Raw genomic sequence first — 24,852 nt, forward strand, 5'->3', positions numbered from 1 at the left:
GCTCATCCTCCCACCCTCAGGGAGCAGAAGGGGTCTTCTGCCCACTGTCCAGGGAAGCAGAGAGAGGTGCCTGCAGTTCAGTGCCTGGTGTTGCATTTGGACTGACTGAGCAAGCACCCCGGCTCACCAGGCACTGTGCTGAGGACACCCTCCAGGCAGTCAGACAACCACCTCTGCCCTTGGGGTCACACAGCAGCCTCTGAGCTCTTGGACCTCTCTGGCTTTAGCCTCCTCTCTTGCCTTGCTGCACCATCCCCAGGAAGGGTCCGGAGGGCCTGAGGGATGCCCCAGCATTGGGCCGCTACCTGGAGGCTCTGATCAACTTCATTTCCCCTATGTCCTTGCCCTTCAGGCCTTCTGTGGGTGATGTCTGTTGCTGTCCATTCCATGCAGGAGGGGCCTCTACATGCAGAGCACAGCATGGCAGGGGGAAAAGGAAGGCTGCTGAGGGTGGGATGCTCTGGGGGTAGTGGCTGAGTCTTGGGAAGGAAAGCCCTTTGAGCTGGGCCCACAGCACTGGGGTGGGGAGTTGCAGTAGATGTTCCTCATGCAGGGAATGGCCAGGCAGTCAGGAGTGGCTCAGTTAGGAGCTCTGTGGGAAGGAGCCAGCCTGGGAGGCCCTGAACACCAGGCTGAACCTGGCGCAGAGCCCAGGGCGTACTCAGTGACAAAGATGAAAATGGACATGGGGTCTGTACTTGGATAGGCTCTGGGAAGTGCCTGAAGGCTCTGGACAGGCTGGGTGATGGGGCCGGCTATAGAACAAGTCGCCGATAAACATGCTGATGCATGGAGGAAGGCAAAGGATAGGAGGCAGGGAGACAGGTTAGGGGCCACTGCTTCTGTCCAGGGAAGAAATGCAAAGAGAGGCCAGCTGGGAAGAACACAGTCCACCAAGAATGGGCCACACGTGGAGACAAGAAAGAGGTAGGAGTCCCAAGAGGGCGCACAGCGAGTTCTATAGCACATTCAGAATCGGGACAGCCAGGGAGTGCAGCCTGGGGGAAAGGGTGAATGTGACCAAATCTGATTGTAGGTAATGCTAATGGGATAGCATGGGATACCAGGCACACAGATGTCCCAGAGGCAGCTAAAATGCAGTCCTGGGGGTGGCACAACAGGCTTTTAGGCAGGGGGTGCGGGGAGCCCTACTTTGGGGCTGGAGAGGGAGATGGGGTTCTGGAAGAGGGTTGAGAAGACAAGGGAATTAGGATTCACCCTGGTGGAGAGTTGTGTTCAAGACTGCAGAAGTCAAGAGGGGTGGGGCCTGAGAAAGTGTCCTTAGATTTGGGTTGAAGGAGCTGGAGGAGGGGAGAGCCCTTTTCAAGGAAGGTGGAGGCTTGCGAAGGCTGCAGTGGGCTAGGGTGGCCGGGTGTCCAGCTCTGGACATTAGGAGGCCTTCGAGCTGCAATAGAGCCAAGGACATCACAGTGACCTGAGGACACCACAGGTAGAAGTGGCACAGTAACCCCAGACACCCCACCTGGCCACAGTGAGAGGGCAGGGTGAAAATGCTTGCCCAGAGATTCGGCTCAAACTTCTAGATCAAAATACAGTTAGTCATTCTACAAATAGGGAGACCCAGGTAGAGGGCCAACCTTGGCCCAGCCTCGCGGCTGCCTCACCACCCAGCACCACCAGACCCCAGGCTGAGGCCAGAGTAACAAGGACCACAGAGCTCAGGCGCCTGAGGCCTGCACCCTAGTTCCGGTGTGGGTGGAGGGGCTGGCCCGGATTTCGAAACTCCTTCCTCTCCCGACACTGGCAGCAAAGTGCGGCCTCTGCAAAAGGGATCTGTGCGGTGGGTGCAGGCAGCCGTTGCCGGTGGCAGGTCCGCTGGGAGACGTCTGCCTCCAGCCGGGCGCGGGGCCCCGCCCCCAATGCTCCCATCCGACTCCAGGGACCGGGCAGAGCCGTCTCCTCAGCGCTGGGCCCAGCTCGTGCCGAGGCGACCGCCAGACACCGGCCCAGGTCGCTGGGGAAGGTGCTTTATGCTAAGCTTGGCCAACATTTAGGGACGTCTTAGAAGTGCTGGGAAGGGGAGCCAGGGTCCCGCCTCATCTGCTCTCAGAGGATGGTCGGCAGCCGCGAGGCCTGGGGCACGCCTGGGACAGGAAGTCCGGGGCACGGGAGCCTGGCTGCGGGGGAAACGCGGATAACCCGAGGGAAGCCGGACCGTGGCCCTCGGAGCACGCACGCGCACCCGCGCGCTCGTCCCAGGGGCCCAGGCTCCGCCCCTGGCTGAACCCCGCCCCGCCCCCGGACTCCCTCCTTCCTTTTCCGGACCCGCCAGCAGGGGTATGCGCTGGGCCTGGGGCGCCCCCTGCAGGCTGCGAGAGGATCCGGAGCCAGGACCCGCCCAGCAGACCGCCCCCCGGCCGACCCAAGCGCGGCTGCAGCCGGGGTCCCCGGGACGCGGTCCCCCGCTCCTTCCCCGGCGCGCGTAGCTCCCAAGGCGACTAAGCGGCCCCCGTCGCCCGGCCCCCCTCGTCCGGCCCCCAGCACGCGCGGGCCCGGCCACGGTTGCCATGGCTGCGGAAGGCAAGGGGGCGCGCGGCCCGACGCCCCGCCCCGCCCGGGCACGCCCCGCCCGCCCGGCCCGCCCGGCCCGCCCTCCACGCCGCCTGCGCCGCCGCCGCCGCCGCCGCCACTGCCACTGTCGCCGGGCTCGGGGCTGCGGTGGGCGCACCTCGGCACGGCGCGGCCCGGAGGCGAGGCGGCCGCGCCAGACCCGAAGCCGAGGCGAGGCCGGGCCGCCCCCGCCGAGCCCGCCCTCCCAACGGGGATGCGGCGCTGAGGCCCAGCATGGCCGGCCCGGGCCCCACCTTCCCGCTGCACCGGCTCGTCTGGGCGAATCGGCACCGCGAACTGGAGGCCGCGCTGCACAGCCGCCAGGTGAGACCGCGGGGCACCGGGCTCTCCTCCGCGCAGCCCCCCCAGAGCCGTGGGCTGTGCCCCGCCTGATGCGAAGCCCGGGTCACCCGCCCCTCTCGCTTGAGCCTCCGGCCGCGGCTTCCAGCGCTGGGCCTTGCCCAGCCAGTGTCCCCGCTTCACGCTGCGTCCAGTCCCCGAATTCGCGCCACCCCACCCCTGAGCCAGGCCGAGGACAAGCCACCTGGTTCTGGTCCCCAGGTCCCTCCAGTTCTAGACATCTGCAGCTGCACCTCTGCCTGACCAGGCCCCTCTGCGGGACCCCCAGTTCTATTCCTGGCAGAAGGCCCTTCCCACCTGCTCCCTCCCCCCTCCCACGAGGACCCACAGGCCACCCTCAACCATGTCCATGGCCTGTGTGCTGTCCTTATTCCCCGCAATGACTCCCAACCACGTTCAGCCTAGTGGCCTTCTTGCTTCTCTTTACTTGCCCTGTGCTGAATGTCCCATCTCCCCCAGCACGACATTGAACAGGAGGACCCCCGGGGGCGCACTCCCCTGGAGCTGGCTGTGTCCCTGGGGAACCTGGAGTCCGTGAGAGTCCTCCTTCGACACAATGCCAATGTGGGCAAAGAGAGCTGCCAGGGCTGGGCAGGTACTGCAGGGGGCAGAGGGGCTCCCCTGAGGCTGGCAGTGGGGTTGGTGCGCGGCAATGAAAGGCCAGGCCAGGGGCCATTGACAGAGCTCCCCTCAGCGGCCTGGTGCCCCTAGTCCTGCAGGAGGCAGTCAGCACTGGGGACCCAGAGATGGTACAGCTGGTGCTCCAGTATCGGGACTACCAGAGGGCCACACAGAGGCTGGCTGGCATTCCAGAATTGCTCAACAAACTCCGTCAGGTACAGCAGGGTACAGAGGTATGGCCAGTAAGGAGGGGTGGAGAGCCACGTCAAGTGGCCCTGACAGGCCGCATGGGGTCACTCTGGTCACCCACCACCCACTCAGTCTGTGCAGCATGCTCTCCCAACACTGTCGACAACATCCTCTCTCTTGACCCCACCCCAGGGTCATGTAGGAAAGAGAGGAGTCCAGACCCAGGTGGGTGAAACTGAGCCCTTTAGGAGAAAAGCCATTGCCCACATCAGGGGTCCCTCATACAGAAATCTAAACGGGGATTTGGATGTGGGTCTCCTGGCAAATGCATATTTCCTAGGGGGAGAGTTTTTCCTGACTCAGTGGGTGTGGCCTGGTGCCCTGGAATACCTGTCTGTCCCTGTGCCCCTCCCCCCACCAGGCCCAGAGGGGGTCATTGTACCCTCTTTACAGATGAGGACTCTGGGACTCTGGGGAAGCAAGGAGTTCCCTCAGGGCCTCTCAGCAGGCTAGTGGCCAGGTAGAGACTGACCTCCAGGCTTCAGATACTTATAATCTGATTATTCCAAGGCCTTTTCAGGACCCCACTTCGCTCACCCTTTCTGGGGGGCGGTTGGTTGTAGTGGGGGTATACCTGGGATATAGCACTTTAAGACTTGCTGATGGGCTGGACTCCCAGAGCGGGGCTACAGACAAGGAGCCCCCTAGGCACACTGATCCTTGGTACCAGGCAGGCCTTGACAGGTGCTCTGGTCTGTCTCAGGCCCCCGATTTCTACGTGGAGATGAAGTGGGAATTCACCAGCTGGGGTGAGTGAGGACCGCTTGGCTTCTAGGGGTGTGGGTGGGATCCTTGGGAAAGAACCACGGTGACCTCCACACTCCTGCAGTGCCCCTCGTGTCCAAGATGTGCCCCAGTGACGTGTACCGAGTGTGGAAGCGGGGTGAGAGCCTGCGGGTGGACACCAGTCTTCTGGGCTTCGAGCACATGACCTGGCAGCGCGGCAGGAGAAGCTTTATCTTCAAGGGCCAGGGTGAGCTGGGGGGGACTCCCTGTGGGCATGAGCAGGCCGGACCCTCCCAGACCCTCCTCTGGCTTGTGAGGACAGTGCAGTTCTTTTTCTCTGCTTTCCAGATATGGAAACTGAGGTTGAGGGTGGAGGGGACCAAGGGGCTGGGGCCTCACCCACTTAGCAGCAGGTGGCTGCGGGCACCGTGGTGGCTTTTTCCCCACCGGCTGGAGCCCAGCACTGATTTGTGCCCCTCACACACCCATACCGGCTGGCAGAGGCAGGCGCCTTGGTGATGGAAGTGGACCACGACCGGCAGGTGGTGCACACCGAGACACTGGGGCTTGCCCTGCATGAGCCAGAAGCGCTGCTGGCCGCCATGCGGCCCAGTGAAGAGCACGTGGCCAGTCGCCTCACCTCTCCTATCGTCTCCACCCACCTGGACACTCGCAATGTGGCCTTTGAGAGGTCAGTTGGGACCTGGCCACACTGTGGGTCATGGTCCAAGCCTCTGGGAGGGTGAACCACCAACAGAGGCCACTCAGATGGGGGCAGGGGTCCCTGCGGGCCCAGTGTCTCACCCAGACTGCTTGCAGGTCCCATGGCAACCTTCAGGCCCCTGCGTGCCTGTCCTTGGGCAGCTGTCTCCCTGGGGAGGAAGCTAGGTCAGGGGCCCCAGGGGCCTGACTCCTGCTTTCATGTGTTTTCCCCTAACAAGGATTTAGGCTGTGTTCGGGGCAGCTCTTTGGCCCAGTGTGGGTTTCTCAGTAGTATGGCTGTTTCTGGGCCAGAGCCCTTTGTGGGTAGTCTAGGAATCTGACCCTACCGGCCAGGCTGTTCTCTCTGACAACATATGTCCCAGTTCCCAGAACAGACTTCAGAGATACCTTTTTGAAAAAACAAACAAACAGCTTTATTGGAATATAATTTTGTATACCTTACAGATCACCCATTTAAAGCGTACAGTTTGGTGGTTTTTAGTCTGTTCACAGAAATGTGACAATCACCACAGTCAACTTTCGAACATTGTCATCACCCCAAAAAGAAATCCAGGAGCTATCAGCTCCCATGACCTCACCCCCTTCCCCAGCCTAGGCAACCACTCATTTACTTTCTCTATAGATTTCCCCATTCTGGACTCTTATGTGCATGGGATCATATGGTACATGCTTTCTTGTTACTTCTTTCACTGAGCAGAATGTTTTCAAATTTTATCCAGGTTGTAACATATAACTGCTTCATTCCTGTCGTGGCTCCATTGTATGACCAGCTCACATTTTGTTTCTTCACTCACCTACTGACGGATGTTAGGATTGTTTTCACCTTTTGCCTGTTATGAATAACGTTTCTGTAAACGTTAGTGTAGAAGGTCTTGTGTGGACTAAAGTTTTCGTTTCTCTAAGGTGGACACCTGGGGGTATGATTCCTAGGTCACATGGTAACCGGACGTTTGATTGAACCACCGGACCATTTACCAAGGTGCCTGAGGCATTTTACATCCCCCCCACCCCCCAGCAGTGTATGAGGACTCCAGTTTCTTCCTGTACTCACCAACATTGACGTTCATTTATTTATTTTTGGATTATAATCACCCTAGCGGGTGTGAAAAGTAGTATTTCGTTGTGGTTGTGATTTGCGTTCCCTTAATGATGACGTGGAACACCTTTTCTTGTGCTCATTGGCCACTTGTATCTCTTTTTTGGAAAAGTGTCTATTTAGATCCTTTGTGCATTTAAAAAATTGGGTTGTAAAAAAAAAAATTGGGTTGTCTTTTTACTATTGAGTTGCAGGAGTTCTTTATGTATTCTAGATAGAAGTCCCTTCTTGGGTATACGATTTGCAAATATTCTCCCGTTTTGTGGGCTGACTCTTCACTCTCTCAACCGTGTCCTTTGAAGCACATGTTTTTAATTTTCATGAATCACAATTTATGTATTTTTTTTCTTGTCACCTGTGCTTCTAGCGTCATATCGAACAACATTTTGTCAAATCCAAAGGCACAAAGATTTTTCCCTGTATTGACTTCTGAAAGTTTTATAGTTTTAGCTCTTACGTTCAGGTCTCTGATCCATTGAATTAATATTTGTATATGGTGTGAGGAAAGGATCCACCTTCACTAGTTTCACATGTGTGACCCACTTGTCCCAGCACCATTTCTGGAAAAGACTGTTCTTTTCCCATGGAATGGTCTTGGCACACTTGTGGAAAATCAGTTGACTATAGATGCATGGGTTTCTTTCTGGATTCTCAGTTCTATTTCATTGACCTATATGTTGATCTTTGTGCCAATACCACACTATCTTAGTAAGTGTTGCCTTGTGGTAAGTTTTGAAATTGGAAAGTGTGAGTCTTTTGACTTTGTTCTTCTTGCTCAGGATTATTTTGGGTGTTCTGGGTCCTTTGCGATTTCACAGGATGCCAGATTCAGTTTGTCAGTTTCTACAAAGAAGTCATCAGGTGGGATTCTGATAGGGTTTGCACTGAATTTGGACCTCAGCTTGGAGCATACTGTCATCATAACAGTGTTCAGTGTCCTCTACCATGAACATAAGATCAGTTCCCACTTACTTAGGTCTTTAATTTTTTTTTTTTAAAGATTTTATTTATTCATGAGAGACACACACAGAGAGAGAGAGAGAGAGGCAGAGACACAGGCAGAGGGAGAAGCAGGCTCCATGCAGGGAGCCCGATGCAGGACTCGATCCCGGGTCTCCAGGGTCACGCCCTGGGCGGAAGGCAGATGGTAAACCGCTGAGCCACCCAGGGATCCCCTTTAATTTTTTTTTTTAAGATTTTATTTATTTATTCATTTTTTCTTAATATTGTCATTTAGGAGCGTGTTTACTTTCCACACATTTGTGAGTTTCCCAAATCTTTATATTGTTATTGACTTCTTTTCTCATTTCCTTGTGGTTGGAGAACATACTTTGTATCACTTTTTTCCTTTCAGTTTTATTGAATCTTCCTTTATGGCCTAGCATATGCTCCGTTCTGAGAAATGTTCCATGTGCACCTGAGAAGAATGTGTATTCTGTTGTTGTTGGGTGGAGTGTTCTAAGAAAGTCTGTTCAGTCTGGTTTATAGGGTTGTTCAAGTCTTACATTTCCTTGTTGATCTTTTGTCTCCTTGTCCTATCCATTGTCAAAAGTGGGGTATTGATGTCATGAAACTATTATTGTTGAGTCAGACATACTTTTATTTTTCACTTTTTAGTCCGTAAAATTTTAAACATGTACTAAAGAAGAGAGAATAGTTAGAATGTCCTCATCGCCCAGTGCCCAACACTTACCAACATTCTGTTAATTTTGTTGAATCTATCCTTCCTTCTTTTCTTTTTTCCTCAGACTATTTTTTTTTAAGATTTTATTTATTTATTCATGAGGGACACAGAGAGAGAGGCAGAGACACAGGCAGAGGGAGAAGGAGGCACCATACAGGGAGCCCGATGTGGGACTTGATCCTGGGACTCTGGGATCACGCCCTGAGCCAAAGGCAGACACTTAACCGCTGAGCCACCCAGGCGTCCCTCCTCAGACTATTTTATTTTTTCAGAGGGAGAGAGAGGTGGGGGGGAGGGACGGAGAGCGAGAATCTTAAGCAGGCTTCATGCCCACTGCAGAGCCCAACATGGGGCTCTATCTCATGACCCCAAGATCATGACCTGAGCAGAAATCAAGAATCAGATGTTCAACCCACTGAGCCCCACCAGGCACCCTGTCCCTGGACTTTTTTTTTTTTTTTTTTTAAGATTTTATTTATTTGAGGGACAGCCCTGGTGGCACAGTGGTTTAACACCACCTGCAGCCCAGGTGGGATCCTGGAGACCCTGGATCGAGTCCCATGTCGGGCTCCCTGTGTGGGGCCTGCTTCTCCCTCTGCCTGTGTCTCTATGAATAAACAAATAAAATCTTAAAAAAAAAAATTTTATTTATTTGAGAAAGAGAATGAGAACAAGCACAAGCAGGGGGAGGGGAAAAGGGTGAGGGAGAAGCAAATTCTGCTGAGCAGGAGCCTGACAAGGGGCTCGATCCCAGGACCCTGGGATCATGACATGAGCTGAAGTCAGATGCTTAACCAACTGAGCCATGAGGGGTGCCCCTTCCCTGGACTATTTTAAAGCACATCCCAGATGTCATATCGCTTTAACAGTAAATGCTTCTGTCCCTGACTCTGCCAGATGAGGCTGTTTATAAAGCCAGCCCCAAAGCCATTGTCACACCTAACAAAATTAATGATGATTCCCTAGTACTGTTATATCCCCAGTCCTTGTTGGATTGTCCCTGGCTGTCCAGGCAACCTCTCAAGGCCCTTGCGTGTGTGTTTCACAGTGGGAAGGCTAATTGGAAGGGGTCTCTGGAAGGGAAGGTTCTGGCTAGAGTTGAGGGGTACGGGTCCTCATGAGCTCCTGTTTGGTCTGTTTCAGGAACAAATGTGGTATCTGGGGCTGGCGGTCTGAGAAGATGGAAACCGTTAGCGGCTACGAGGCCAAGGCAGGAGAGGCTAGTGGTGGGGGCTGGGGTAGGAGACAAGGCCCAGGAACTCCACCACTTCTCCACGTCCACTCATGTGGAGGAGAGACAGAATAGCCTGTGGACTCATAAGCCCTTTGTGGCCATGGGAACTCAGTGGGGCCCTAGTGCCCAGGCCCTGCCAAGCACATAGGGATCACCCCAGCACGGGCCCCAACCCAGGTTACCGAGATGAAACGGGGAGCATTTTCCCCTCGTTACTGAGTCCCCTTGTGGTTCAGACCCTGCCACCTCTTCCACTTGGGGCGGGGGGGGGCAAGATCCTATCTGTCCCTACAGAGAGGAGGACTTTGGTCCTGTACTGGTGAGGCTGAGTGTGGGCAACAGGCTCTGAGCCCTCAGCTCCCCCTGTGTCTCCCTGCTCCCCAGGTATACAGTGCCACCAATGTGGAGCTGGTGACACGCACTCGCACGGAGCACCTCTCTGATCAGGACAAGTCGAAGAGCAAAGGTAAACCCAGGTGCGCCTGCCTGCTGTCCAGTCACACCATCTGCTGGGGTCACCCTGGTCTGGGGTCTGGGCTAAGCTGGGAAGCCTTCCCCATTCCCACATGCTCTGTCTCCCACCCAATAAGAGACTCCCAGGGTGGATGGTGGTGGGGGCCGTCTTGGAGCAGTGGCCCAAAGTCTCCTAATGAGCTCCCACCTTTTCTCCTTAGGAGGGAAAACTCCATTCCAGTCCTTCCTCGGGATGGCCCAGCAGCACTCCTCCCACAGCGGGGTGAGCCACGCCCAGGGTGGGGGGCCATGGGCAGGGGGCTGCCGGGCAGAGCCTGGCAGGCACCTTCCTAAACACTCAGCGCGGTCCTGGGGTCCTCCCAGGCTCCTGTGCAGCAGGCCGCCAGCCCCACCAACCCCACAGCCATATCCCCCAGTGAGTACTTCGACCCCAACTTCAGCTTGGAGTCGAGAAACATTGGCCGCCCCATTGAGATGTCCAGCAAAGTGCAGAGGTGAGGTCTTGGAGCTGGTTTGGGGAATTCCCTCAGGGTGGGGGACCCCTCTCAGGGTGGGGGACCCACTCAGCCAGCTGGCTTCCTGCTAGACTCTTGTCCTTGGGGTCAGGAGCCAGGTCCGTCTTATCTGTGGTTGTTGGCACCCAGCTCAGGGCTTGGCCCAGAAGACTGGTTATTCTTCTTTGATGAATGAATGAGTGATGAGCACCACCGCCCATTTATGGTTTTCTATTCCATTGAATGAGTGAGCACCTACTAGAGGCCAGCTTGTGGCAGAGGAGGGCTCACAGCTCAATCATCTGACTTTGTGGTCCAAGGAAATGTTTTCCCCTCTGAGAGTCTATTCTCATCAGTTAAATAACAGTCACACTCAGCCACCTGCTCACAAGGATGCTAGGAGGCTCTGATGAGCTCACGATGGGCCCAGCACTGTCCCAGGGACTGCAGGTAGACTCAGCACGGAGCGGTGGAGCAGGGATTCGGACCCCAGTAGTCCTGACCTCTGGGCTTTGTTGGACCCCAAGATATGGCAAAGTGAGAGGCACTGGCAGGTATGGGATATGGAGGAGGATGGAGCCATGGATGAGATCCTGATTGAAGCCAGCAGCCCGGCCCGCCCTCCGCATCCAGATGAGTTGAGCTGGCACAGGTTACCATAGGCCCCAGCCTGGGCCCCTCCAGAGCCAAAAGACATAAGCTCCTGGGGGAGGCAGGTGAGGGCAGGTGAGGGCAGCTGAGCAGAGAAGAGGGCAGCTCAGGCCTGGCAGAGGGCAGGAGCAGAGGCAGGTGTCCACGGTGGGTGGGTCTTAGCAGGGGGCCACCAGAGCTTCCCTGACTCACATACCCTGTAGGTTCAAGGCAACACTGTGGCTGAGTGAGGAGCACCCGCTCTCCCTGGGTGACCAGGTGACACCTATCATTGACCTGATGGCTATCAGCAACGCTCACTTTGCCAAGCTGCGCGACTTCATCACCCTGCGCCTTCCCCCTGGCTTCCCAGTCAAGATTGGTGAGGGGTGGTAGGGGGTACCAGGGAGGTGGGATAGGGTGGGGGCTGGCCTCTGGCCCTGGGTGGCTCAGCCTCACTGTTTCCCCACAGAGATTCCCCTTTTCCACGTGCTCAATGCCCGCATCACCTTCAGCAACCTGTGTGGCTGTGATGAGCCCCTGAACTCGGTGTGGGTGCCAACCTCCAGCTCAGGCTCTGGTGGCACCACATCAGGTACTCCACAGGACAGAGGGGGCCCGTGCTGCTCCCCAGCCCTAGGCCCTGGGGCTGAGTGCAGCTCTTTTCCTGCGTAGGGAGCCCTTTCCCATGTGAGGTGGACCCCGCCGTGTTTGAGGTGCCCGAGGGGTACAGTGTGCTGGGCACGGAGCGCAGCGAGCCCCTTCGTGATGAAGATGATGACCTGCTACAGTTTGCCATCCGCCAGAGCCTGCTGGAGGCAGGCGCAGAGGCTGAGCAGGTGGGACACAGGCAGGCCCGGCCCCTGCGTACTGGCAGGGGTGGCAGACGTGACAGCTCGGGGCTTCATCTGCCACAGGTAACTGTCTGGGAAGCCCTGACCAACACCCGGCCTGGTGCCCACCCTCCTCCCCAAGCCACCGCTTACGAGGAGCAGCTTCAGCTGGAGCGGTGAGACCCTCTAGAACCTACTAGGACAATGTCTCAGCCTGTCCTGCCCCAAGGACCCTCCCAGCCAGGGGGTCCTTGGCTGCTGGTGGTGGGTAGTGGGGAGGTGCTGGTCCCAGGATCCCAGGCCCTCTCCAAGGCCATCCTCATCAGCAGCGCTGCCTATACCAGAGGCAGCATGAGAATGGGGGGAATGGGGCCCCCTGCCTTGCCTCTTCTCTCTGGTTCTCCTGGGTTCCCAGCCACTCTCTCCTTGTCCATGTCCTCCACAGCCATGTCCCAGCCCTTAGCCTTCTTCCCCAGTCTCAGCACTCACTGGTCTGTCCTCCCTGTCACACCTTGTCTGAAAGGGCCCTCCAAGAAAGCCTGCAGATGTCCACAGAGCCCAATGGCCCAGAATCCCCTCACAGGACACCCCTGGCCCGGGCCCCCCCAAGCTTTGAGGAACAGCTTCGCCTGGCCCTGGAGTTGTCTTCGAGGGAGCAGGAGGAGCAGGAACGACGGGGGCAGCAGGAGGAGGAAGACTTACAGAGGATCCTGCAACTCTCGCTCACGGAGCACTGAGCACCCAGCACCCAGCCCTGGGAGGGCGGTCTATGCTGCTCCCCCATGTGCTTTTGTAACTTATTTATTTATAAACTGTCTGCTGCCAAGCTTGGGGCCTGGAGCCCTGGAGGTGGGCTTGCATTGGAGACCAGGTGAAAATAAAGAGACTCAGCAGCAGGCTTACTCTGCTCACTGGGGAGATGAGCTGGGGAGGCGACATTGATGGGAGACGCAGTGGGCAATGGCCTCAGACCTGGGTTTGAATCCTGGCTGTGCCCCTTTAGTTTCTCTGAGCCCCGGCGTGATACTTGGGGTCTGCCTCCCCACACCCCCAGGGCTGAGGTTTCCTCAGCTGTAAAATGAGACCGCCTCCCACTCCCCAGGGCTGTCAGGAGGGTGAAGTGAACCAACCTAGGTCAGGTCCCTTACAGAGTAGCTGCTCCGGAAACATCAATTTCCTGGAGCCAGATCCACCTGTTGGAGACCCAGGTCCCTCCTGCCACTCACTGGGCTTTCCCAGAACCCACCTGTGCACCTGTCCAAGAGATGGAGAGGCTGGGCCTCCAGATGACTCCCAGCCAGCGGGGAGCAGCCACTGCACCCCAGGCCTGGGTCCCTTTCTATCCGGTGATTCTGGACAAGTCACTTCCCTCTGCTGCAGCTCTGCCCTGCTCACCTCCAAGGTGGCCCTGAGGATCCACTGTGAGCCTCAAGGGTTAGTTCTAAATCCAGCTTTATTTCCCCTGAAGCTCTTCATGCCTCCCAATGATTCGTGCAGACAGTGGAAGCATGAGGGCCAATCAGCAAGAAGTAATTTTGGAGTGTCCCCCAATTTAGCGCTCACTGTGTCTGATCCTTTCCAAGACCTTGTCCCCAGGCCTCCCTCCCTAGGTCTCATCTCCGCTAGGTAGTAAGTAGCACGGTTGACCTAAGTGGGCGGGGGCAGGGCCAGGGACGCCGGAACCCCGGAACAAAGACTGCAAGTTGCAGGACCTCTGGCCACTTCCCTCGGAGCCGGGCTCCGCACCTGCGCCCCGCCCCGGGCCCGCCCCCAACGCGGTGGGGGGGCGGGGGCGAGGCGGCCGAACCCTGGCAACGCGAAGGGAGGGGCGGCGGCCGCTCGGCGCTGGCTCCGCAGGCCGGGCTGGACGGGCGCCTGGCCCTTTAAGGGCCGCCCCCGAGGAGGTGCCAGGCCTTGGCTGCTCGGTCTCTCCTTCCTGGTCCTGCGGGGCAGGGACTGTCTGTAGAGCCGTGGGAGGGCACGGTGCCCTGACCGGCCCAGGTGTCCCCGGCCTGGCCCCATGGCCCTGGTCACAGTGAGCCGCTCCCCCCCGGCCAGCGGCCACTCCACGCCCGTGGGGCCCACGGTAAGTCTGGCTTTGCGGTGGTCCGGCCCACGCAGTTGGCTGCCAGCGGGGCCCAGGGGAGCGCGCCCTGCCCGCTGCCGGCCTCCCCTTGAGCCTGGGGGTGTGGGGAGGCAGACCCCAAGTATCACGCCGGAGGGGATTGTGAGGGGGTCTTGCTCCCAGGAACTCAGACTGAAGATCTGGAGCCTGAAGCTCCAGCCCAGACTGCGGAGGCCCTACCCACTTCCAGGCCCAGAACTGGGCCAAACTCTTGGACACCTCTCGCACCCCCACCCACTCTCACCCCAGCTGCCCTACCTGGACCTGGGCCCGGGCTCCCCCAGGTCCTCCGGGTGGGGAGTGGACTAGTTTGGGAAGGGACCTGACACCTTTCCTGGTTCCAGTCCCTGGTGGTGGTGGTCGGGGGGAGATCCCCCCCTACACCCCCAAACCCTGAGAACAGAGAGGAAAGTCCTTGCCTCTGCCTACTTGACTCTGCCCTGGGGGGCGCTTTCTCAGCAGGGCCAGGCATCCAAGCGGAGAAGCCGGCTCCAGCGAAGGTGAGCACCTCTCCCCAACACAGACGCCTACATCCAGCCGCCAGGACTGGCTGCTGCCATCCTGCAGGACTCACAGCCAAAGTAGCTGCTGAATGTGCGGGGCAGTGTTGCCAGAGGGCATGGCCAGTGGGCACAGTTGCCTTGTAGCACTGACCTGGCTACCCTTAGCTTTCATCACCCCCCTCCTTCACCACCATCATGGACCCTGGCTCAGGCCGGTAGTCACAAGCCAAAGGGCAGGGTGAGACAACAGGGCCCAAAGACTCCTGAGTCACCACCAGATTAACAGCATCTCCTGAGTTAGGCGGGTGGGAAGGGAAAGGGAGCAACCCTTGGCCCCTGCCCCCCTTAGACAAGTGGGTTGAAGGCTTGAGAGCCTCTGAGACAGTGGTTCCCAAAATGTGGTCATGGCCTCAGCACTTGGGAACTGGTTAGAAATGCACATTCTTAGGCTCCAGTCCAGACCTACTGACTCTCCAAGGATGGCGCCCAACACCTGTTTTTACAAGCCTGGTGGGTGATTCTGGTGCACCTGCCTTGAGGGGTACGGCGGATCATAATGCCTTCCCTGCTGCCCTGCCAGGCAGAGCTTTGCAGTGCTCCGTGGGGCTGTCCTGGGACTGCAGGATGGAGAAGACAATGGAGAAGCAGCTGAGGCCGGCCCGGAGGCAGTGGAGAGACCCTTGGGTGAAAAACAGCCCCACGGGGACCAGACAGATGATGGGCAAGGGCTCCAGAGTCCCAGGAAGCAGGAGCAGAGTCAGCATCTGCATCTCATGGTGGAGCTCCTGAGGCCACAGGACGACATGCGCCTGGTGAGCAGTGACCCAGAGCCCTCTGAGAAGGGGAGAGAGGAGAGAGCTGGGGGTTGCAGGGAGAGGGTGGAAGGGAGCTAACGTGTGTGCTTGCCTGGGAAACAGTGGTGTGGGGGCTAGGTAATAGGAACCCCCAAATCCCAATGAATCGCCGTTTCAGCAGGGCACAGTCATATCTTCAGATCTCCGGAGGTGTGGGAAACTACAGGGGGAGGTCCGTCCTGCTTGAGCCTGTAGGACAGATTAGGGCCAAGAGCTGGTAATTATAGAGAGGCGAGTGCAAGCCCTTCCTGACACCGTGAGTTGTCCATCCCCATACTGAAGGCCTGGCCTCTTGCTCTGGAGGTCCTGCTGAGCTGGAGGAGGGCCAGGCACCACGGGGGTGGGGTGGGGCATAGGTGGGAGCTTGAGGATTGAGGACCAGTTCCCAGATGCCTCTGGGGCATCGCACTGTCTGCAACAAGATGGGCAAAACAAAATGCAGGCAGCCATTCATAAAGCTGAATTTATTCCACAGAAGCACCGTCCTTCATTGTGGGATCATGTCCTTAGTATTTCTGGGGTGAGAAACCTTTCTGGAATTGAATGATAGTAATGGCTGAGTAAAAAGGCTGTTTCTAAACCTCCTTCCTAGGCAGAAGCTAAACTCGGGCTATCTGTGTCAGGCCCATTCTCTCCTTTTTCCCACATATACCCCCTTTAAGAAAAGTCTTCTTTTTTTTTTTTAATTTTTACTTATTTATGATAGTCACAGAGAGAGAGAGAGAGAGAGAGAGAGGCAGAGACACAGGCAGAGGGAGAAGCAGGCTCCATGCACCGGGAGCCCGACGTGGGATTCGATCCTGGGTCTCCAGGATCGCGCCCTGGGCCAAAGGCAGGCGCCAAACCGCTGCGCCACCCAGGGATCCCAAGAAAAATCTTCTTAAACATTTTGTTGGACCATGAAATCCAAAAGTTGGGAACCCCTGGATTATAAGCATAGTCTGGTGTCTGAGAAGGGCAGGCAGCAGGTCTGTTCTAGGCCTAGGTGTGTGTCCAGTGGGGGCAGGGGTGGAGGGTCTTCTTGGGCCACTGTCACCCTGGGCTTCCCCCACCTTGTTTTCCCCAGGCAGCCCAGCTGGAGGCAGCACGGCCCCCCCGGCTCCGCTACCTGTTGGTAGTCTCTACAAGGGAACATCTGAGCCAGGATGAGACAGTCCTTCTGGGGGTAGACTTCCCCGACAGCAGGTGGGAGCAGGGAAAGCAGGGGAGGGGGGCGAGGAAGGGAGATGCTGAGGAGACAGTGGCTTTTCTTCTGTCCCCTGCCAGTTCTTCCAGCTGCACCCTAGGCCTGGTCTTGCCACTCTGGAGTGACACCCAGGTGTACCTAGATGGAGACGGGTAAGAGGTGGCAGCCAGAGGGAGGAGGACGGGGAGCGGTGGGGCCAGCAGGGTGATGCATGTGATGGGACGTCTAGACACTAGGGAGCAGGAGGTGAACTCCAGGCTAGTACCTGGGCCTGGGCCCACTCAGCTCTGCCTCAGATTTGCTGTGCGATCCTAGGCAAGTTGCCTAGCTTCTCTGGGCCTCAGCTGCCCCTTATCTGGTAAATGGGGCTTATCCTGAAGCCCAGGATGTGCACATATTCTGAGGACCAGCCTCCTAAGGCAGCTTTTTGGTGGGCCTCCCAGGGGCTCTGTCCCAGAGCCTGGAGTTGGGTTCCACCCCCACCTGATCTCCCTCAGGGGCTTCAGTGTGACGTCTGGTGGGCAAAGCCGGATCTTCAAGCCGATCTCCATCCAGACCATGTGGTAAGGGTTCACACGCTTCCTCAGAGTGGGCTGCAGGGGCGGAGCGGGGCAGCAGGGAGGTCAGTGGGACCCAGAGTCTCCTCTGTCCCAGGGCCACGCTCCAGGTGTTGCACCAAGCCTGTGAGGCGGCTCTCGGCAGTGGTCTCGTGCCAGGGGGCAATGCCCTGACCTGGGCTGCACACTACCAGGAGAAACTGAGCTCTGACCAGAGCTGCCTCAACGAGTGGATGGCCATGGCCGACCTGGAGTCTCTGCGGCCTCCTAGTCCCGGGCCTGGCCGGTCAGTGCGGGGAGGGGTGGAGAGGGAGGGTGCCGTGGCCGAGTTCCTGGGGAAAGGGTCTGTGGACTGATGGGCTCGGCTCCCAGGCCCTCGGAACAGGAGCAGATGGAGCAGGCGATCCGGGCTGAGCTGTGGGAGGTGCTGGACACCAGTGACCTGGAGAGCGTCACTTCCAAAGAGGTGGGCTGGGGGACGCCTGGCTGGCTCAGGCCTATAGCATGGGACTCCTGATCTTGGGGTCATGAGTTCAAGCCCTACTCTGAGTATAGAGCCTATGTTAAATAAAAGAACAAATCCCAAAAACCCAAAGAGGTGGGCTGGTGCTGGGAAGGAGCAGGGGTGAGGAGGGAGCGGTCCCTGGCAGGGGGGGGGTCTGGTGGGGGGTGGTGGTCCTCCAACTGGGCCAGAGCTTTCCTCTCTTCCTTCCCATCTTGCTTTCCTATGCTCCTGAGCCAGTCCCCCACGCCTGGCCTCAGCCTTCTGTCTAGATGGGACAGGTACTGTCCTCTGAGGCCCCAGAGGGAAGGGTGGGGCCTCGGGGCGCCTGCAGGGTGCCCCCCTGAGCGCCACCTGCTGGGCTCTGCCTGCAGATCCGCCAGGCCCTGGAGTTGCGCCTGGGCCGCCCGCTCCAGCAGTACCGAGACTTCATTGATAACCAGATGCTGCTTCTCATGGCCCAGCAAGACCGCGCCTCCCGCATCTTCCCCCACCTCTACCTGGTGAGCAGCGGGGTGCAGGAGGGCAGGGTGGGAGGGCCCACCTCTGGGGAACGGAGGAGGATGCTTCTCTCCCTCTGCAGGGCTCGGAGTGGAATGCAGCCAACCTGGAGGAGCTACAGAGAAACAGGTAGGGCCCCAAGCTCCCCCAGGACTGGCCACCTTCTGTCTCCCCGCTTCACTTGGCCTCCTTCCAAGGGGCAACTTGGCCAGAACCGCCCCCAGGCCCCCAGGAGCTGCTAGTTCCACTGCCCGCCCTGCCCCTGCCCGGGGCTGCTCCCCCTGTGAGGCCTCAGGCAGAGAGAAGACAGGCCTGCTGGCGGCTCCCTTGGGTCCACTGGCCCCCCACGCTGTGAAGCAAGCACCAGACAGGCCCGGATGGAGGGGCTCAGCCTGCAGAGCAGAGGGGCGGCAGTGGGAAAGCTCCTCTCCACCTGACCTCCCCTAGAGGGAGAAGCCCGTGGCACTCTCCCCGGGGGACCCGGTTGCCTGCTCTCACAGGTTCCTGCCCTTTGCCCACCGTGGGCTTCCGGGAAACTCACTGTGGCCCCGTCACCCTGCTGCCACCCTGCTGCCGCAGACCCACCCAGTCTCAGCTTTGCTCCAAGCTCTTCTCTGACTGACCTTTGAGAATAATAGAAGGCTGAGTGCTGCCGTCAGCCCAGCAGCTAGTCAGGCCAGAGGGGAAATCTCAACCCCGGCAGGGCAGGGCAACAGGATGCTCAGGGTCACAGCTGCCACCTCCCCCCGCCCCCCCGCCACCCCCCCCCCCGCCCCCGCCTGACTCTCAGAACCAGCCAAGGGCTGCTGGGCAGGCTGTTGGTCAGTGGGCCTCCTGCCCTCTGCTCAAGGGTCAGCCACATCTTGAACATGGCCCGAGAGATTGACAACTTCTACCCCGAGCGCTTCATCTACCACAACGTGCGCCTCTGGGATGAGGAGTCAGCCCAGCTGCTCCCCCACTGGAAGGAGACACACCGCTTCGTGGAGGCTGCAAGGTGGGCTCCCCAGCTTCATGTGTCCGCATGCCCTCATTCTGCTGGCTTTGCTCTCAGCTCTAGGACCCCTTCTGGCCGGCAGGGCCTCCCCCTCCTGCTCTGCCCTGGGTGGACCACTGCCTGGCCTTCTCCCATGATGCAAGGCACCTGACAGGGGCAGGGACCAGGGAGCTGACCGTGTTCTGCCTCCACAGAGCGCAGGGCACTCGGGTGCTTGTCCACTGCAAGATGGGCGTCAGCCGCTCAGCTGCCACGGTGATCGCTTATGCCATGAAGCAGTACGGCTGGAGCCTGGAGCAGGCCCTGCGCCACGTGCAGGAGCTCCGGCCCATTGCCCGCCCCAACCCGGGCTTTCTGCGCCAGCTGCAGACCTACCAGGGCATCCTGACTGCCAGGTACTTGTGGGAGACAGGGGGAAGACAGTAAGTGGGTGTGGGAGCTGGGGTGGCCGCTGGGTCACTCAAAGCTGACTCAGGGCTACCTCCCTACAGCCGGCAGAGCCACGTCTGGGAGCAGAAAGTGGGTGGGGCCTCCCCAGAGGAGCCCCTGGCCCCCGATGTCTCCATACCATTCCCACCTCTTCCACCAGAACCAGGGGGCAGTGGGGAGGTGAAGGCTGTGGGTCTGGAGGAGAGCCAGGCAGCCCTGAAAGAAGAGCCTGGGCCACGGCCCCGTATCAACCTCCGGGGGGTCATGAGGTCCATCAGCCTCCTGGAGCCTCCCCCCGAGCTGGAAGGCACCTCAGGGGACAGTGACCTGCCAGAGGTGAGGCTGGGGCACGTGGGGAACAAGAGTAGAGGGGGAAGATGGCTGGAGGAAGGAGACAGACCAGGACTGGTGCTTCATTTCCCATGGGGATCACTCCCCAGGCAGCTCCGATTCGTCCCCTCAGAGCAGCCAGGGAGACCCAGTGGAGGCCAGTGAGCACTGCCCTCTGTGGGAAATGGAAGCATCATGGGGCCGGGGGCATCCGCATGGGCTTCCGGGCCGAGCCAGCCCTGGGCTGGAAGCTGCAGGCACTCTCAGCCTCAGGAACAGACTTGCTTCCTAAGGGCCAGGGCCCACCCCCGCCAGCCATCCTCCCCCAGGCCAGGAGCTGAACAACCAACATTTGACCTAGACAAGGTGGATGAGATGATCTCTGCAGCCCCTCCCAAATCTGAGGGGCAACCTATCAGAGGATGGGTGCAGAGGGGTCATGGCATCCACACAACCAAGTACTGGCTGCACAGTTGAGCATCATCTCTGTGCTACATGCTGCAGGGCACAAGTAGAAGACCAGAGGTGGGCCTTTGCCTTAGGAAGCCAGAACCCACCCCCATCCCCACCCCCATCCCCACCCCATGATTCAAGGCAAGGTGGCTGACCTGGAGGAAGGAGCTCGTCACAGAGGGCAGGAACATGGGAACATTTGGGAGAGGCTTCCTGGAGGAGGTGGCACTGGGTATGGATGGTTGTGGATGAGTGTGGGTGTTCCTAAAGTCAGAGTGTCTTCACTTGGCACCTGGCTCAGAGCCCAGCACCTGGAAGGCTCTCAGGAATGATGGTACAAAGGCAGAGAGGGGCGCCAAGGATATGGCAGGTGCAAGGAAAGCTCAGGAGGGCTTCTGGGGCCAAAAGGCTGTAGACAGGTGAAGGCTGAGGAGCAGGGACAGTGGGGCTGGGGTGCTGTCTTCTTTCCCGTGGAAATGTGACCCATGAGTAAGCTCAGGTTTTCTGCATTCACGTAACATTCCGCCCTTGCCCCTTTCCAGGCTTTGTGCTCAATGCCTCTGCCCTGGAAAGACTTCTCATGATTCTTCTACTCTGACCCTGCCAGGTGTTTTCAAATGAATCTTCAGAGGAAGACCCTCCAGAGCCTCTCCCTCAGCTCTCAAAGGCCAAGGGAGGCCGGCGTTGTGGCAAGGGGCCTTGGCCTGCCCTGAAATCCCGCCAGTCTGTGGTTGCCCTCAACAGCGCCGCCCTGGTGGCCAGCCGGACCCAGGCCTTCCAGGAGCAGGGGGAGGCTGGTGGTTCCTCCACACCCAGGCTCCGAGGGAAGGTGGTGAGGCAGGCCAGCGTGGATGGCAGTGGGGAGGAGGGTGAGGCCTGAGCCCTCACACATGCCCACGGCCCCCTAGACACAAATAGAGGGGCCGGCACACAGCTCCTGGGAGGAGCACCCTTCACTCCTGCCCGCCTGTCCACATTCCTTTTAGCTCCTCCCCAGGTGACCCCAAGACTCCATCACTACAGCCTCAGCTGCTACAGCCTTAAGTCTCAGACATGTCCATCTTTCCAAGGGCTCAAGACCTTCTCTGTCGATAATGGGGATGTGACAGAGACGACGCTGACAATACCTTTGAGGGCAAGAGCGCCTTGTTTTCATTCTCCATTGCTGCCCGAAACATCCACTTGCAGCCACAGAATTTAAAAAAAACGGAGTTTCCCAGTGCAGGAAGGCTCATGCTCACTCCCTCACCCATTCCCACCTGCCTCACCCGTCCTCTTCCTTCCTGGGGTCCACTAAGCCAGAGAACCAGCAGTGCATAAAGGCCGAGAGTGACCTCAGTCCCCAGTCCTGGTAGCGCTGAGGAGTGGAGAGCTGGCCCACAGATGGGGCTGGCGGGTGGGCCTCCTTCCCACACTCCACACCAGCTGATCTTTTGCTGCTGCCCCAAACTTATCACTACTCCCCCGCAGCACTGCACTGGGTCACAGGACACCGGGCCAAAGAGAGTCTTCTTTTTGTCCTTTACAGTCTTCTTCATAGTATTGGGCTTTGTACTTAGAAATAAACATTTTCATACTATTTTCACTTTTATGATAAAACTATCTGCCTGTTAGTCTGATCCTTCTCTGGTTACACAAGGAATTTGGTTTCTCCTAGCCCGCCGGGTCTGCTCACAGCTCCCAGGTGTCTTGTGACAGGCCTGTTTGGGGGAGTGGTGGGTTTGGGGAGGAGGGAGAGGAAAAATGAGGAAGAGAAGAGGGGAGACCGGTGCTGTCTCCCTCATCTCTGAGGGCAGGGCCTGGGTAAATGTTAGCTGCCCATGTACCCCTCAGGCAGGTTGGCAAGGGGCAGGAGGGGCACGTCTACACTGGGCAGCAAGTGCTCAACAGAGACAGCTGAAGGGAGTTACCCATGAGAAAGTGGGAGCTGCCAACACTTATCTGGACAGGACCAAAACTGTTTGAGACACTAAGGCTCCTTTTGGATACTTGATGATGGTTCTCGAGCACATTTTGGGTCCCAAGAATCTTCCTCCTGCTAACATGGAATGGAGCCTGATTTTCCAAACCAGCCCATCACTGCTGAGGAAGAAGGCCCGTCGATGGGCCCTCGCCTTCTACGTAGGGGTTCTTTTTGGTCAGGTTTAGTGTTTGAGAAGAGTAAGTGGTTCCATCTTGGTCACTTCTATCCTGTCTTCCCAAGATCATATTCTCTGCCCTGTGACACTACTTCGGTTGGAATTGGGGGTGGGTATGCAACTCCTTCCTTCAAAGCTGACTCAGAGGTAGGAGTTAGCACCAAATGTTCTCACTGATTGAGAACTCATGCCCCATTTTAAGGGCATATCTCATCCAGGCCCTGGTAGGACCCTAGCACTGCTCTAACCCTAGAGTACCAAGGGGCAGGGAGCCTGGGTTCTAGCCCTGGCTTTGCCACTCAGAAGTTACTCCACCGCAAGTCTCTGCTTCTTTCTATAAAGCAAAGGGATTAGACCAGGAAATCCCTCAGTGTCCCCCACTTTGGTATTTTAACAATATATGTCATCTATATATTGATAGAATTCCCCCTCAACATGTTCTCTAGAGGAGGAACAATTTGTATTTATCTGTGGGTGACATGCCTAGGGTCACAGGTAGGGTCCAGAGAAACCTTGAACCACTTGGCTGGTCCACTCTTCTGAGCAAACAGTGGGGGCTACCTGCCATCCTACAGCCAGCCATGAGCCCCATCCAGACTGCCTTTTCAGTAGTCCTAAGCTGGGGTTAGGGGCAGGTAGGGCAACAGTGTCAGGAGGAAGCCGAGGCAGGGCCCTGCCCTCCTGCAGCCTCTGCCACTGAGAGGGAGGGTCCTCTCATGAACCCAGAGCTCCTGGGCTGACCAGAATCTGTGGAGAACTCTGAAAAATAAGAATTCAGCACAGAGGGAAACAAAAACTGAAGGGGAAACTTTGCATCAAAAATGCAGATGGGGATACTAGGGTGGCTCAGTGGTTGAGCATCTGCCTTTGGCTCAGGGCATGATCTGGGTCCAGGGATTGAGTCCTGTATCAGGCTCCCTGTGAGGAGCTGGCTTCTGCCTCTCTCTGTCTGCATCTCACATGAATAAATAAATAAAACCTTTTAAAAAAAATGCAGACAGGGGCATCTGGCTAGCTCAGTCTGGAGAGTATCTGACTCTTGATCTCAGGGTGGTGAGTTCAAGCCCTACATTAGGTGTAGAGATTACTTTGGAAGAATGCAAATGACTTAGAAACACACAGAGATCTCACACAAATTGCTAAAGAGGCAAAAAAAAAAAAAAAAAAGTATGTATCCCTTTGATTTTATTTTCCAATCCTTCACAGGCAACCACTGTTAAAGCTTCTTGCTGAGGCAGTCCCTCCAAAGACACTCCAATGCTTATGTCATAAAATATATTTATCTATTCTTTTAAAAACATAAATTACAGCCTATTAACATTCTGCACTTTGAAAACCTTTTTCATAGCAGAAAGAGTTGGATATCAGTTCAGGACCTACCTAGTTTCTAAAATAATCATATATGTTCTTTTTTTAAAATTATTTTTATTTATTTCTTTGAGAGGGGGGAGGAGCACAAAGAGAGTGAAAGGGAGAAGCAGAGAGAGCCTGATGCGGGGTTAGAACCCAGGACCCTGAGATCGTGACCTGATCTGAAGTCAGATGCTTAACCCACTGAGCCACCCAAATGCCCCAATACATATTCTGTTCTATGGATTCCACTATTCATTTAAGTGGTCATCTACCGATGAACATTTAGGTTGTTCATGAAATTTTTTTCATTCCAAGTAATGTTTAAGTCCTCTCAATATATTGGGATCCCTGGGTGGCGCAGCGGTTTGGCGCCTGCCTTTGGCCCAGGGCGCGATCCTGGAGACCCAAGATCGAATCCCACGTCGGGCTCCCAGTGCATGGAGCCTGCTTCTCCCTCTCTCTCTCTCTCTCTCTCTGTGACTATCATAAAAAAAAAAAAAAAAAAAAAAAAAGAGTCCTCTCGATATACTTCCTTGGGCACACAGGCCGTGAAACCTGGAGGACGTATTTCTAGAACTGCCGAAACACAGCCCATATGCATTTAATTTTGAAAAGCTCTGCCTAATTTCCTTCCAAGAAGTTGTACCAATGCACAGCAAATGGGAATGCCTGCGTATGTCCTTAGCGGACTGTCGGGCCGACAACACGGCGATGTCCCTTCCAGCGAACCCTGCAACACTCCTGGAGTCCAAGAGCATCAAGTCCAAGGCATCACAGCTACCACCGTTTTGGGCCCGAGAAGTCACTGAATGTCTGACAGGCCCTGACACAGAGGCTACGTTTTTCTGGCTCTCAGGTCGGAGCCTTAACTCGGACGGCCGGGCCGGGCAGCTCCAGGCAGCCTCGCCCCGGGTCACCCGCGCTGCCGAAGACCTAAGACGGGCGCGATCCCAGGTCCGCAGCCTCTCGGCGCGGGGCAGTCGCCCAGCCCAGACGTGAACCCGCGTGCGGCCCTCGGACGCAGGTGCCTCCAGGCCAGCTCCCACCGTCGCGGGCGGCCCCTGGTCACGACTAGGTTTCACGCCGAAGAGAGCGTGCTCCCGCCGCTTCAGCCCGCACCCCGGACGCCTCGGGCCGCGGCTGGAACGGGAAGCCACGACACCGCGAGCGCCCAGGCGAGGGCGGAGCGGGGCGGGGGGCGGGGGGCGGGGAGGCGGTGCGGGACACAC

General features: G+C 57.4%; 2 protein-coding genes across 10 annotated transcripts; both read left to right on the forward strand.

Annotated features, from left to right (window-relative positions):
- The first annotated feature begins 2,690 nt into the window (after positions 1–2,690).
- ANKRD13D (ankyrin repeat domain 13D) lies at positions 2,691–12,591 on the forward strand. 8 transcript variants are annotated; one of them, XM_077862602.1, is made up of 15 exons: positions 2,691–2,895; positions 3,391–3,526; positions 3,643–3,785; positions 4,505–4,550; positions 4,631–4,774; positions 5,029–5,218; positions 9,174–9,249; positions 9,649–9,730; positions 9,939–10,000; positions 10,102–10,232; positions 11,087–11,244; positions 11,335–11,457; positions 11,538–11,701; positions 11,780–11,871; positions 12,219–12,591. In XM_077862602.1, exons 1-15 carry the CDS (start codon positions 2,806–2,808, stop codon positions 12,430–12,432), a joined length of 1,851 nt encoding a protein of 616 aa, XP_077718728.1. In that variant the 5' UTR covers positions 2,691–2,805; the 3' UTR covers positions 12,433–12,591. The 8 variants fall into 8 exon arrangements, with proteins under 8 accessions (XP_077718728.1, XP_077718721.1, XP_077718722.1 ...); XM_077862595.1 differs by having other exon boundaries at positions 2,695–2,895; positions 9,174–9,240; XM_077862596.1 differs by having other exon boundaries at positions 2,695–2,895; positions 3,643–3,767.
- A 980-nt stretch (positions 12,592–13,571) lies between these two features.
- SSH3 (slingshot protein phosphatase 3) lies at positions 13,572–21,731 on the forward strand. Of its 2 annotated transcripts, none has more exons than XM_077862594.1 (14): positions 13,572–13,781; positions 14,283–14,320; positions 14,904–15,135; positions 16,244–16,362; positions 16,444–16,515; positions 16,861–16,926; positions 17,018–17,206; positions 17,293–17,386; positions 17,797–17,925; positions 18,006–18,052; positions 18,774–18,920; positions 19,115–19,315; positions 19,412–19,685; positions 20,740–21,731. In XM_077862594.1, exons 1-14 carry the CDS (start codon positions 13,716–13,718, stop codon positions 21,010–21,012), a joined length of 1,947 nt encoding a protein of 648 aa, XP_077718720.1. In that variant the 5' UTR covers positions 13,572–13,715; the 3' UTR covers positions 21,013–21,731. The 2 variants fall into 2 exon arrangements, with proteins under 2 accessions (XP_077718720.1, XP_077718719.1); XM_077862593.1 differs by having other exon boundaries at positions 13,573–13,781; positions 14,280–14,320.
- Positions 21,732–24,852: the final 3,121 nt, after the last annotated feature.

Source organism: Canis aureus, chromosome 21 (assembly GCF_053574225.1).
Source record: "Canis aureus isolate CA01 chromosome 21, VMU_Caureus_v.1.0, whole genome shotgun sequence".
Taxonomy (NCBI): Eukaryota; Metazoa; Chordata; class Mammalia; order Carnivora; family Canidae; genus Canis; species Canis aureus.

Excerpts from the sequence above, each read along its gene's own strand:
- SSH3 (XM_077862593.1), top strand. The coding sequence starts at position 13,716 with ATGGCCCTGGTCACAGTGAGCCGCTCCCCCCCGGCCAGCGGCCACTCC. Across the intron at positions 13,782-14,279 it reads CCACGCCCGTGGGGCCCACG|CAGGGCCAGGCATCCAAGCG; the intron begins GTAAGTCTGGCT and ends GCGCTTTCTCAG. Across the intron at positions 16,516-16,860 it reads GTGTACCTAGATGGAGACGG|GGGCTTCAGTGTGACGTCTG; the intron begins GTAAGAGGTGGC and ends GATCTCCCTCAG.
- ANKRD13D (XM_077862602.1), top strand. The coding sequence starts at position 2,806 with ATGGCCGGCCCGGGCCCCACCTTCCCGCTGCACCGGCTCGTCTGGGCG. Across the intron at positions 11,458-11,537 it reads CTCTGGTGGCACCACATCAG|GGAGCCCTTTCCCATGTGAG; the intron begins GTACTCCACAGG and ends TTTCCTGCGTAG. Across the intron at positions 11,702-11,779 it reads CAGGCGCAGAGGCTGAGCAG|GTAACTGTCTGGGAAGCCCT; the intron begins GTGGGACACAGG and ends CATCTGCCACAG.